Genomic DNA, 12,441 nt, shown 5'->3' on the forward strand with positions numbered 1-12,441 from the left:
AGGTGCAGGATTAGCAGAGGACAACAGCAATACACTGCCTGCCAAGGACATCAGAGGAAAAGCACCCCTTGCCAGTCTCGCACCCCCAGGATATCTCACTGTTAGTCAAAGAAAAGATGTATTCAGGGTGGGCTCTATACTTGGTGTCAACCATAAGAGGGAGTGCAGAAAGCAAGCATATGCCTCTTGAATGCACTTCCTAATACTATTGTTTTGTACTACTATTATTATTGTCAGGGTATTTACCGAGTGTGAACCTAGCAGCACAGAGCAACAGAGCACTTTAAATGTCATTGGGGGAAGAACACAATGAGGGAAGCAGCGATACAAGGGACTGGGGAGCTAATAATGGGGAGAAGGAAAGCGGGCAGGTCGCGGAGTGTCCGGTCAGGTGCGGGGTATAAACTACACAAAGGTTAGCAAATGTCAATGTTTTATATGAAAAAAATAACAGTGGGAGGATACACATAAGTGAAAATAGTTCACAGTCTCAGTCCTGTTCAAAGTGTGCAGATGTCTATTTAACTTTTGCATGCATCATTTTTGTTAGTAGCCTGAAAAGGTGGCTGTCCCCGAGTATTCATGAAGGACTGATTTAGTTTACCACCTTTCAGAGCAGCAAAGGTGTATTTTCATTCATTCATCTCCACCCTAGGCTTTCATGAAGTGCACACAATGTAGACATTTATAAAAATAGGCAAATCACATTGCATCAGGGGCACTATTAAAAATAATTTTAAAAAAACCCTTAGCACTAAGAATTGCATCAGTCATCAAATTCCATCTTGGGTAGTTGATATGCCTGATCATTTTAAAACATTTAACAGGATCATTTATATTTAACAAACCATACCGTTGGTCATTCAGCACAATGTCCATATCTTGCTCTCGTAACACACGGGTGTTTGCCAAGAATTCAGAGCTGAAGGCATCTTCCACAACAGGCAAATGGTCATCGACAATGTATAGCAAATGGCAGCCTACTTCTTCTGCCAAGCAACGAAGCAAGGCTTTGCTGCCATGTCCTACTCCAAAGATGGCAAGGCCTACTGTGTTCACACAAGCACCACTTCCACTAAACCGCCCCACAGCACTGGCCACACTGTTGGACGCCTCAGATATGATAAGTCTTTGGTTGGTTGGTTTAGGAGGAGGCGGCGGATTTCGTACCTGGTGGGCTCCAAAGGCTGGCGGATGAGTGCTGGAGGTAGAGGGGGTCTGGTCTTCTCTGGAGGATATGGTATTGGTGGTGGAGACGATGCAATTGGGGTGGCTAGGATGCATGGACTGTTGGTAGAATGAAGGAGGCGAGGGAGAAATATTTTGGCTAGTACTTGCAGTGATATTCCCACTGCATGGATTTGATGGCACCAAATATGTAGAATGAGGTAGCAAAGACGATGAATCATATTGGAAGGGAAGACTGCTGTTAAGGTCCGAACAAGAAGATCTGGAGGAAACAAAGAAATAAGCAATCACTTAGTTTTGAACAGCCTATAACAACCTATAATCACAATGTACATTTCCAAAAAGGAGTAACAGAAAACATTTCTAAATTTCTTGAAATGGTCATACTTTTTTCACTTGTTGAAGAAACAAAGGCATTATTGATGTAGAGCACAATCAATGAATTAATGTTGTACTGCCCTTTAGGTATGACATAATGGGGAACAGTGGTTCAGATTTTGTTTTTGTTTGTAGTTTTGAAACTCATACAGGTGAATAAATATGTTTCAATTAGTAAATTGGGAAGATAAATTGTCAGAGATTTAAGTTCTACTCTCCCATAAGCCACAACCCCTCACCAAAATCTGTCAGAAGTAAACTTCAGGGTAAGGATTCTGGGGCCTCACCAGAGCATCCACCTCAGCAGCCAATTGACAGATTTTAAAAACTGTGATCCAAAGTCACCCAACACTGTGATGTGAGGAGGCCAGAAACGGCCTTCAGTTCTTTGTGGTGGGCGTTCTCAACACTTGTCACGTCATGCTACAAAAGGTAACCTAACACATAGGAACATTTCTGTTTATAGGAGGGACACTCCCCATAGACTCCTAGCCCAAGCATTCCATTTCTCCGTATTTATCTTCACTTCAGGTTACAGGTTGGCAGGAGGACAAAGTGTGCAAACAAAGGAAGAGTTGGTCTGCTGATGTTGAATTGTAGAGAGACAGAATTGGCGTTTGTCTTTCTTAGAACCCACTTTTTTCCCAAATACAAATCTAATTATGTGTGCCTTTTTAGTACCCTATGCAACTAGATAAACCTATTAGTGTGTTTAATAGGAGCCACATAATTTAAACAGTGGGTTGAGATATTATAAGTTCAGTTAACAAAGACTGGGAACAAAACACCAACTGGTCAGGATCCAGCCTGTGAAGGCAACCCTGCAAGGTTTGTCTTTTGTTCCCGGTCACTTGTCCTGGGCCTGTGAGGGGCCTGGGGTGTACCCCCCCATCCCTCGCTGGTGCGCGTCTCCCCCTCCATCACCTTCCACTTACCTGCTGCAGCCCCGGTCTACTTCAGTGATCTGTAGGGCACTTATACGGGGCACAACGCACTTCACATCGCACTTCGATAAGGCAACATTTTGTGCTTCAGGCTTCCGGCTTTGCTGTGTGTTCACCATGAACGATATCATTGAGATGGTGGTCACACTGCGGTTGGGTGCATATGGGCGGCAGTCTCTCTCTAACCGGCCATGATGATCAATTTGTTCCATGCTCCGGCATACACTACCAAGACTGAAGTCGGGGCTTGATCTGCACAATGGGCATCATGAACAGAAGGCATAGAGATGGTTAATCAAGTTTCGAATGTATTGTGTTACGACTAGGAAACTATAGACTCCAAGGCCCTGAAGATGGATTTTAGATATATCCGAAACGCTTTGGCATTTGTCATCTAAATGGAGTGTATTAGGAGAAACACAATTGTGCTTGCATTGTTTGTTTGAACTGTTTTAGAACAAAATGATGTGGTCTGTATAATGCAATTGTTTTACTTACAATTGAATATGGTGATTGATGTTTTGTTCCTCTTTTGAGTTATGTAGACCATTTTCCTTGATGATATTTGTTTCTAATATTATACTTTTATGTAAAATCAGAACAAGTGTGTTGGTATCATTTGAGAAGTTATATCTTCACAACTTACATATAGATCTGAAAACCATGTGTTCTCTCAGTTATTGAGAGATTAACCATATGATGTAATTTTGAAACCTGTAATATGTAATGAGAAGACTGTATCAGTGAAGTTACATTGAGATTGTATGAACATAATTTAGACATGTGTGAAGCTTCCTCTTGAGGATTTTGTGCTCATGTCTTAAGTGATTTGGGATTCCATTTCGCTTGAGAGTGCTACTAGGGGTACCAGTTGGCGACAACTGGTCTTGTTCTAACCGATATTATCGTTACATCACTACCACGTGTGCCCAAAAATGGTTCTTAAAACTCTTTCTTATTATGGCCACTCCAATTGTTTCCACAAACAGGTGGAGGATGGAGCATTATTTTTGTAAATTGAGATTTCTACTGTGAAGCCCATGTTGATGTTTCCGAATGTTGGGCCTTTTCATAAGGACCTGCTCATATTAAGAGGCCCAAAGTCCCATTTGAAATAATTTGAGGGCCAGAGAAAAGGATGTAGACACCCAATCATGAGATGCTGTCTTTAATCTCTGCTGGCTGAAGCTAAATATTTCCCAGAAGAATTTGGTTTCATGACTGACTCACCAAATCAAAGGAAGAGCATGGGCAGACCACAGTGACCATTGAAAGATACCCCAAAAACTCCTACCACCCCTCTACACTCTTCGGTATTCAAAAGAAGAAAGGAAGATTGTGTTCACATTTCTGGCATTGGGTTCTCATCAATGGTGATTGTCACTTGACTATATAATTAAAGATATGCTGAGACCATGAAATACAGGGGCTTCACAGAAAAGGGATAGGATATCCCCTGTCTCCACAGAATCCAGGAGATTGCAGAAGGTTTGACCTTTGTGCCTACAAAGAAAGCTACAGTCTTTTGAGGTGGGGACGTGATGATACCCTTGGGCTGTTTCCCTTTGATTGTGAGACTAGCACTTAGCACTCTGCACTGTCCAGTGGGAATTATGCTAGCCAGAATCACTGCCAAGTAGTCAGGGAACTCATGAAGAGCACCCCAGAATGGAAACAACCACAACTGCAAGTTGCCCCTTCTCCATGCCATTGTATATAATTTCATGTTACTCCCACAGTCTAGCTTGACTCAGAATAATATCAACCTTCAACAGATGGGTGCCCCACTCCAACCTTTACACATACACACGCAGCTAACACTACTGGCATTTGGCACTGCATTTCCACTCACAGTCATGGTAGCTGACACTGTATTATTTGTCCTCACTGTGACCAATCCAGGGTATTCATCCCTTCTCCCCAAAGGGGAGACACCCCTTCTGAGGGCAGGAAGGTGAGCCAGTGGCTCTGGGTAAGTGGGATGTCACAGGGAGTGACTTCCCTTTAGTTTAGGGGACAAGGACTCCTTTTCCAAGAAGGCACTCCCTATCGAAGAAACTCTATCTGCTTACATGAGAATCCAAAAGGCCTACACTTAATGGGATATTGCCTTCAACAACCAATAATTCGATTTCCTTCTCCTTGTTGCTAGGCATTGCTGGATTATACACAATTTATGAAAACAAGCAAAATGCCTATAAGCGGGAGCAGCTGAGTTAAAGGGACGAAGCAGCAGACAGAACCTTTCGTGGAAGAGAGCCTCTGACGAAAGCACATCCTGAAGGGGTGGAGCGCTGTGGAGCCGCATAGCCAGCAGCAGTCCGAAAGAAGCAGAGGGAAAGAGACGAACATCCCAGCAGCAGTATAGCATCTGCTGCTGGGACGCGTCACGAAGACCAGCCCGATGGTGGCACGACCATGGCAGACCTGGGGCCCAAGAACTAATGCGGAGACCAGGCGTGTTGTGAGGAGCCGAGACAGAGAAGTGAGACTTGGGGAAGATACCCGGGTGCAACGCCAAGCCCTGTGAACCAGCCCCACAGCTGAGAAGGTATCAGGGTGGTTCAGAGAAGGGGAAGGCAACAGAAATTAAACAAAGTGATTGTTAATGTTAGTTACAGGAACCTGAGAAACGCTGAAGAGCTGTGGTAATGGCTACAAGAGCTGTACATAAAGAACCAAGAGGGCATAGAATGCCCCATAAGAGACAGTGTTGAAAGGCAATCTAGAGGAATGAACTTAATAAAAGAGGTTGGAAGAACAACAGGCAGAGGGGGCTGAAAAAGGTTACAAGAAGGAGCACCATTTATAAAGAGACTAAGACTTTGAATGTGTATCAGGAGTTGTAGAATATCGTGAGGAACTTTCTTTACAGACTTTAAGCACTGCCAAAATCAAATCTTGTGAGAACCCATCCTAGGATTGTAGAACTTGCTTTATTTCTACTTGAAGGGTATATTTCTTAAACTTTTTTTGTAGTATAGAACGTTACCCTGACAGTAAGCCCAGTGAGCTTGTCAAAAGGGGAAGCCCACCAGAAGCTGAACATTCTGGTGTTTTTTTTGTTGGTTATCTTTAGTGGTAGGGCAGTTAGAAGAAGTGTTGGGAGGAAAACATTATTTGATTTTGGACGACTGACGAGCACCCTTTGTTTGTTGAGCAGGGAAAATCCCCTTTAGCAATCAGGATATAGATAGGCTTTTTCCTTAGTATTTGAAATAAACATCCTTGAAATGTCCTCATTGCATCGGACAACTTCTCCTGGTACACAACAGCTCCCTCTAATTCAACTACGATTTCTAAAGGGAATCATTTCAAAATAAAAATTGAATTTTACATCTACTCAGTCAAACCTTTGCCTAAAGGTTATAAAATTACTTTAAAGTGTAGATATTATCCACACTGTAATAACTATGCTCAGGATGGCACTACTGACTTGGGGTTAGGCTATGTTTTCAGTAGATATTCTGGAGTAGGTTTAATTAAATTATTTCACTACTATACTTTGCCTGAAATAATGTTGTCTATGCACGCCAACAATAGGTTTGCAAACATGCAACTAGCCTCTAGATGGCGAAACCACAAACTATCCAGCTATGTTATGCAGTGTCCTTAAAACAGATCTGACTCCATGCAGTGACGGCGGCTGTGAACATTATTTTCAGGTGATTCCCAGACTCCAGATCAACTTCTATTGTACCCTAGAGTTATCTCTTTCAAATTGACAAATACTATCAATGTTACATACAGGCTAGTAAGAGCAGTATAGCCTTCAAATTCGTTTTGATTTTGTGAACCTCAGACTTAATTAGTATTTGCAGCCTGTTATATAGCCATTTGCAGTGGAAATTTCATATTTTCGCTCTGGTAGTCGGTTACCCTCAGATTATGCTGTTGTAAGGCTTTTTGTTGAGTGCTGCTACCTCCACAGTGTGGCATATTGGCACTGAAAAAATGGTGCTATTGAATTAAATGAAACAATGAACAAAAGACAAGATTTTTAGGGGGCTCCTGAAATTCCAATGATTTGGATATTAAGCGCACATTTCTTGTCAGCGGAAGGAGAAATAACCAGCTTCAGGGTCAACATGTACAGAGCACTTAAATGTGCCTGAGGAAGGAAAATGCTTTAATATCATTCAATGCAGCTATTTAACATGCAATGCCAGAATTGTGTGTGGCATCAATCCTGCATTCAGCGGCACCTTCTGCGCAAGACATAGTCGTAGATACTTAAGTATTGCAGTTAGAAGATGAAAAGGCTCAGTACACAGTTTATTTGGCAGAAGGTGGAGAGGTTCAGATTTAGCCTACAACTCAGAAGAAGAGAAGCAACAAACAGTTAAGAGAAACGGGTTTCTGGCCTCTGCCACAACCTGCACCCCCACCCACATCCAATGAGTCTGAAAATAATAATGACAGTGAGCTAGATAAAGGTTATGATCCTTCCAAGTGAAGGGTGAAACGCAAGATTCTGGAAACCACAAATGCTGAGGAGGAGGACAGTGCCACTGGCAGAGAGATGGGATGAGAAAAACCTATGTGCTGTGTCTTTCAAACACAGCCTTTAAGATATGAAAATGCATACTGTAAGTGTATTGGAGCCAGGACACCAACATCACCACATGTGCTACCAGATGTATGTTGTAGTAGTAGTATTAGTAGCAGGGGTGTTGCTAGGTCTCCAAAGGATCTGGGGCTACACTAATGTTGGGACTGTCGAGACTCGGGCATAGCTAGTCTTTTGGTTGTAGCTCCTGAGTTTCTATCTGGGGCTACAACCAAAAGGCTGGGGGCTATAGCCCTCCCAGTCCCCCCACCCCCCAGCAATGCCTATGATTAGTAGCCTAAGCTCGCCATGAAAATCCAAAGTGTGTAATTTTTCCAACCACAACACAAAGATCAACATCTCGTCACCTTCATGCACGATGAGAAATCTGTCTATTAGGGAATCTTCAGACCAAATTGGGTACAACATCTTTGTGGCCCAATATTATGTGGCTCCATGTACAGGACTGAGAACTCTCAAGGTCTTCACTACAAAACCCCACCCACAGTCAATCCCCATACCACACCACAGAAGTACTTCCAACCCAGAAAACACTGCTGCTCTGACAACATTGTTCTGTATGCTGAGCTACAGCTTTGTTCCCCAATGTGATACAGTTATGATTACACCTCAGATGAAATCAGCATGCTGGAGCCAGGTTAGAAAAAGGCAGTGTGATGTTTATTTTTCTTGGCTACATTCAGTGTATACAACAATCCAGAGGCCACCCTTACATATCACTCTCTCATCCCTAATTGACATCCATTAAATATTCACATGGGTCATTCAATCGGTATTATAAGAATCCATCATTCATGAGATCACTCCTATAGGATGATACATTGAAGCACAACATAACAGGTATCCTTTTGTACCCAGTCACTATGATGCAGATGTTAGAGCATAGACAAAAATATCACAAGCCACATGACGCTAACTTGGTAATAATATTGTATATGGACCTCTTGTCGTATTCATATTAATTTCTCCAAAAATCCAGTTTCTGTCGGTTTATGAGTAAAATCGATCACCGCTGGGAAATTTCCAGTTAACAGAAGTCTGTCATAGGGGGATGCAAGTATGTATTTTTTGCAGTGGAGCAGGCCATGGAAGAGGGAAAATATCAGAAAGTCCACTTCTCTATGGACATGTGGAAGATGTACATTTATTACATTTCTGTGACTGAACACTGTTTCCTTCCGTCCACTGTAAACTGAAAGGGGCACCAATCCCAAAGTAAGGCCAGCGGGAGTATGCAGTTTAGCAATAGGCCACTTTTGTGTATGCAAGCATTTGAAAGCATAGAACAGAGTCGTGTGGACATTTGGGAAAAAGATGGAGGCACAGTAGTTAGTCACTGACATCCACATCTGATCATTGTTTCTGCTGAAAATGGGTAGAACACTGCTAATGTCTTATGAATTTCCAAAAATATGCATGTTACTTGATTCGTGCCTGTCCATCACCTTGTGGTGACACGTTTCATCAGAAATTGCAAGCATGTGATGGAAATGATTGCCTTAGCCCAGAAAATAAGCTGACACACCAGCAGGGCTACAGTGCAATAAACGTACTGTGCCAATGGCAGTTACCCCACAAATTTTCAGTGAACCATTTGGAAGACTGCAAACCAATCAAAGATGATCCTGATTAGCTTCACAGTTGGCAGGGTCGGCAAATAATTAGTAGCATTCAGGGTGCTAGGATGAAGCACTGATTGTATTTGGCTTTACAGCCTGGATGGGCTCTACGCTGCCACCCATGAAGCTAAGCAGGATCAGCCTTGGTTGGTTTGAGGATGGGAGACATGAGACTGGTGTTGTGACAAGGATCGTATGCTTCTAATGGTGTCAGCTTTTGGGCGGTCTTCTGATTTACTGCTGCAAAGGCATTTGAAATTAGGGCGATTGATCAACGGATAAGATTAGCACAATATGAAGGCTTCCGTTTGAGTTTTGCATGTGTAAATGTGAGAAAAGCTACATAGCAACTGTTTCCAAATTGATCGAAATATGCTAAAAAAATACATCCTCTATCCATTGAGCCAATACTATTTCTGAGATAAATTCCCCTTTTAACTGAATATGTTATGCAAAACATGCATAGCAACCAGATGCATGCGTCAAATAAGCAGGTGACTGAGATTCAAGAGTGTGGATGTAGTAGTGTTTTTAGGTGAAACATGATGGTGGTGTGGTTTGTCCACATTACTAGGTTTAGTAGGGTTTAGAATTTACATATTCAGCAGTTGCTCTTAATGGATTCATCCCATTGGCCAGGCACAGATAAATGTAAATCACCAGAGATCTTGGTGCTACTTACATGCATTTGTTTGAATTCTAGCAAGCTTGTCTTTGCCTTTCATTCTTAAGCAATTGATAATATTTGTGTCTTTTAGTTGGGGAATAGCAACATCAGTAATTTCAAATGCTGTGAAGCTACTGGCACCTACTGTGATCTGATGAACTTCAATCATTGTACAAGATTGGGTCTACGGTAGTGGTGTTTTAGGAATCGGGCCTAAAAGCCAATAAGATGGTTAATTAAATCACACACCCTTTGACAACACATTTTGAGGCCCAAATTCTCTTAAAAACAAAATATATTCTTTAGGTGTCCCAGATCCAACTACAGCTACCTCTCCTCCCCTCAACTGACTCCTGCCATGCTTCATTCTCCCCTTATTGTTCTAAAGTGTGGGTGACAATCAAAGGCACATCATATATCATTGTTGCATTTGTCTTATCCAAAGGGGCATATCTTTTAAAACCCAAACCAGACTCTTCACCTAATGATTGAGATTGCAAGAGCAGTAGAGCGCAAGAACTAGCCGGTAGTAGAGAAGTGGCAGAAACAGAGAGAAAATGTCATGACAGTGATGAGTGAGCGACAGATCAATGCAGAAACCGAGGTGTAGTGACAAAGTGATAGATGCAGTGTGATAGAGAATGGCCAACACAGGAGTAGCAACAGAGCAAGGCATTGGCCCAAGACAGAGAAAATAAAAGGGAAATAAATGTGAAGCAACAAGGCAACAGACAAGAAGACTCAACAGATCTCTCGAACAATGCAATGAAGGATGAATGCATTTCCGGGCGCGTCCATAGACAGTAAATAAAAGCAAATTAGCACCCTGGTGGGGGGAGCCAGCCAATCAGGTGGCTAGGAATGCTTGTTGAAACCGGCAATTTCAGCAAACGTTCAATGCCGCCTGACAGTCGGTTCCCCCCGTCGCCATGTTCCCACCACTCTCTATCACTCTTTTTTTTGTTTTTTCCCACCTTACCACCCCCCACTTATCTTATTTCTGTGGCGGTGAGTGCTGCCGCTGCCGCCGCAGCCGCTCCTTCTCGGCTCCCGCAGGCCCCCATGGATAGGGTAGAGGGTCCCATAAAGAGCCCTTCTTTCCTTTTCCATGGAGGCCATCTTGGTAAAGTATTTTCCATCTTTCAACGGAACGCACGGGACGTCCCATTGAACAAAGGAAAATACTTTTTTTAGCACCCCGGATTACCGCTTTGACAACCAGGGGTGCTAATAGCCTTACTCCTCTGTTCCAAGTGCTGGAACAGGAGGCAATGGCCCGGTAGCCCAAGTTATCGGCCCGTGCGCGACACCATATTCCACCGCCTTTCAAGCATTCTTGAGTGATTATTCTGAGGTGTTCAGCTCTCAATGTTAAATCACGAAAAATAAATTCTACAGCTGTGTTTATATATTTCTCTTTTGACGATTTATTTCACCTTGTGCACCATGTTAAGAACACATTTATAGGATTTAGCTTTACCAGCTCCTGGGTCATGGGTGTAACTCCTCGTCATTAGAAAATCCATGACAACCAGGAGCTAAAATCAGCATCTGCCACATAAATCCTAATTTCAACCCCTGTCAATGAAAGATAACACTAAATACCCGCTTCCATCATTTATCGACCGACGTTTCAAGATCAAAGTGGATGCTTTCTAGCCCCATATAGTGGATGAGAAATCTGAGAACAAAGCACAATAAGATATAGTTAAAATGTGTAAAGATACTAATGTAGCAGTTGAAATTCAAAAATGAATTTCGATGGCGAATAGGGGAAAGAAGAAACTGCAACACCCCTTTGCCCCAGACAACACCAGATATGTCAAGAATCCTACCTTCAATATCCGTAATGATGTCATTCTGGTCACATCCACCACATCGTGGCAGTACCAGGTTGATGATAGCTCACAAGTTAAGTGCTCGCCTCACACATCTGGCCAGTCTGCACTTCAGAGGTCCGAATATCACAGCAGGGCAGTCTCAGCCTTTCATCATTCAGACAGAGAAAAAACAAGATGACTGCAGCCATAGTAAATAAAAAGAGACTTCGGCCCTTTTCTATTTCTATTATGGTGGACACTGTGGGCAGCAAAGAGCGCTGGGACCAGAGCCCACAGCTATGGTCCAGCAGGTAAGCGGAGGGGAGGGAAGGAAGGATGGAGTAAAGGAAGAGTGTGGGATGTCTTGGAGGGTTGGGGGAAAGGTGAGGGTGGGGGTGTGTGGAGGCAACAGGAAGAGGCTCAATTTCATAGACCCCCAAGACAGGTGTAGCCTGTCCAGCAGCCTCACAATGACTTCCAGTCTTCCACATTTTCCCTCAATGTGACAGAGCGTGGCGATCCAGAACCAGGAACAAAATGGTTTTCAGAAGCAGAGGTAACAGAGTCAAGACCCCTTGTCTTGTAATGGGTATCACAAAAAACAGACTGGTTGGTGTGCTCACAAACCTGTTATTTAGTAGTTAAAACTACTGTGCACCTCAATCTCCGCCCATTACACCAGTAACATCATAAAGCCTGGCACGAGCGAGCAACCGAGAAGTGCCGGAAAGTGCTGCTTTGCTGCCGTGACTCTGCTCCTCGTGAATCACAAATTGTTTCAATTATAGTTATTGAACCTGTTATTTAGTAGTTAAAACTACTGTGCGCCTCAAGCTCCGCCCATTACACCAGCAACACCATAAAGCCCGGCATACGCACGCAACCACAAAGGTGCAACCGAGAAGTGGCGGAAAGTGCCGCTTTGCTGCGGTGACTCTTCTCCTTGTGAATCACGGATTGTTTCTATTATAGTTACTGTTTAATTCAATGGTATGTGTTTATAATGCTTAACAACACTCTTGTACTGTTATTGACTTTTAGAACCTGTTATTTAGTAGTTTAAACTACTGTGCACCTCAAGCTCTGCCCATTACACCAGTAACACCATAATGCCCGTCACGTGTGCGCACAACCGAGAAGTGCTGGAAAGTGCTGCTTTGCTGCTTCGCTGTGCAGCAACCAGCACCTCTGCAACCTTGGCATTCCAAAGTGACCAATCCCGGTATTGTTTTTACTTTTGTTATCTCGTGCTTTA

At 43.1% G+C, this 12,441-nt stretch overlaps 1 protein-coding gene across 4 annotated transcripts in view; it reads right to left on the minus strand.

Moving 5' to 3' along the window:
* The window catches only part of LOC138472193 (inositol 2-dehydrogenase-like), a 457,962-nt gene that overhangs the window by 321,566 nt on the left and 123,955 nt on the right, over positions 1-12,441 (minus strand). For all 4 annotated transcript variants that reach the window (XM_069610239.1, XM_069610240.1, XM_069610242.1 and 1 more), the window contains one exon: positions 854-1,450. In XM_069610239.1, the coding sequence (XP_069466340.1) occupies positions 854-1,450 (597 nt within the window). The remainder of the gene's footprint in view (positions 1-853; positions 1,451-12,441) is intronic.

This window comes from Ambystoma mexicanum, chromosome 8, assembly GCF_040938575.1.
Source record: "Ambystoma mexicanum isolate Mex_15411 chromosome 8, UKY_AmexF1_1, whole genome shotgun sequence".
NCBI lineage: Eukaryota > Metazoa > Chordata > Amphibia > Caudata > Ambystomatidae > Ambystoma > Ambystoma mexicanum.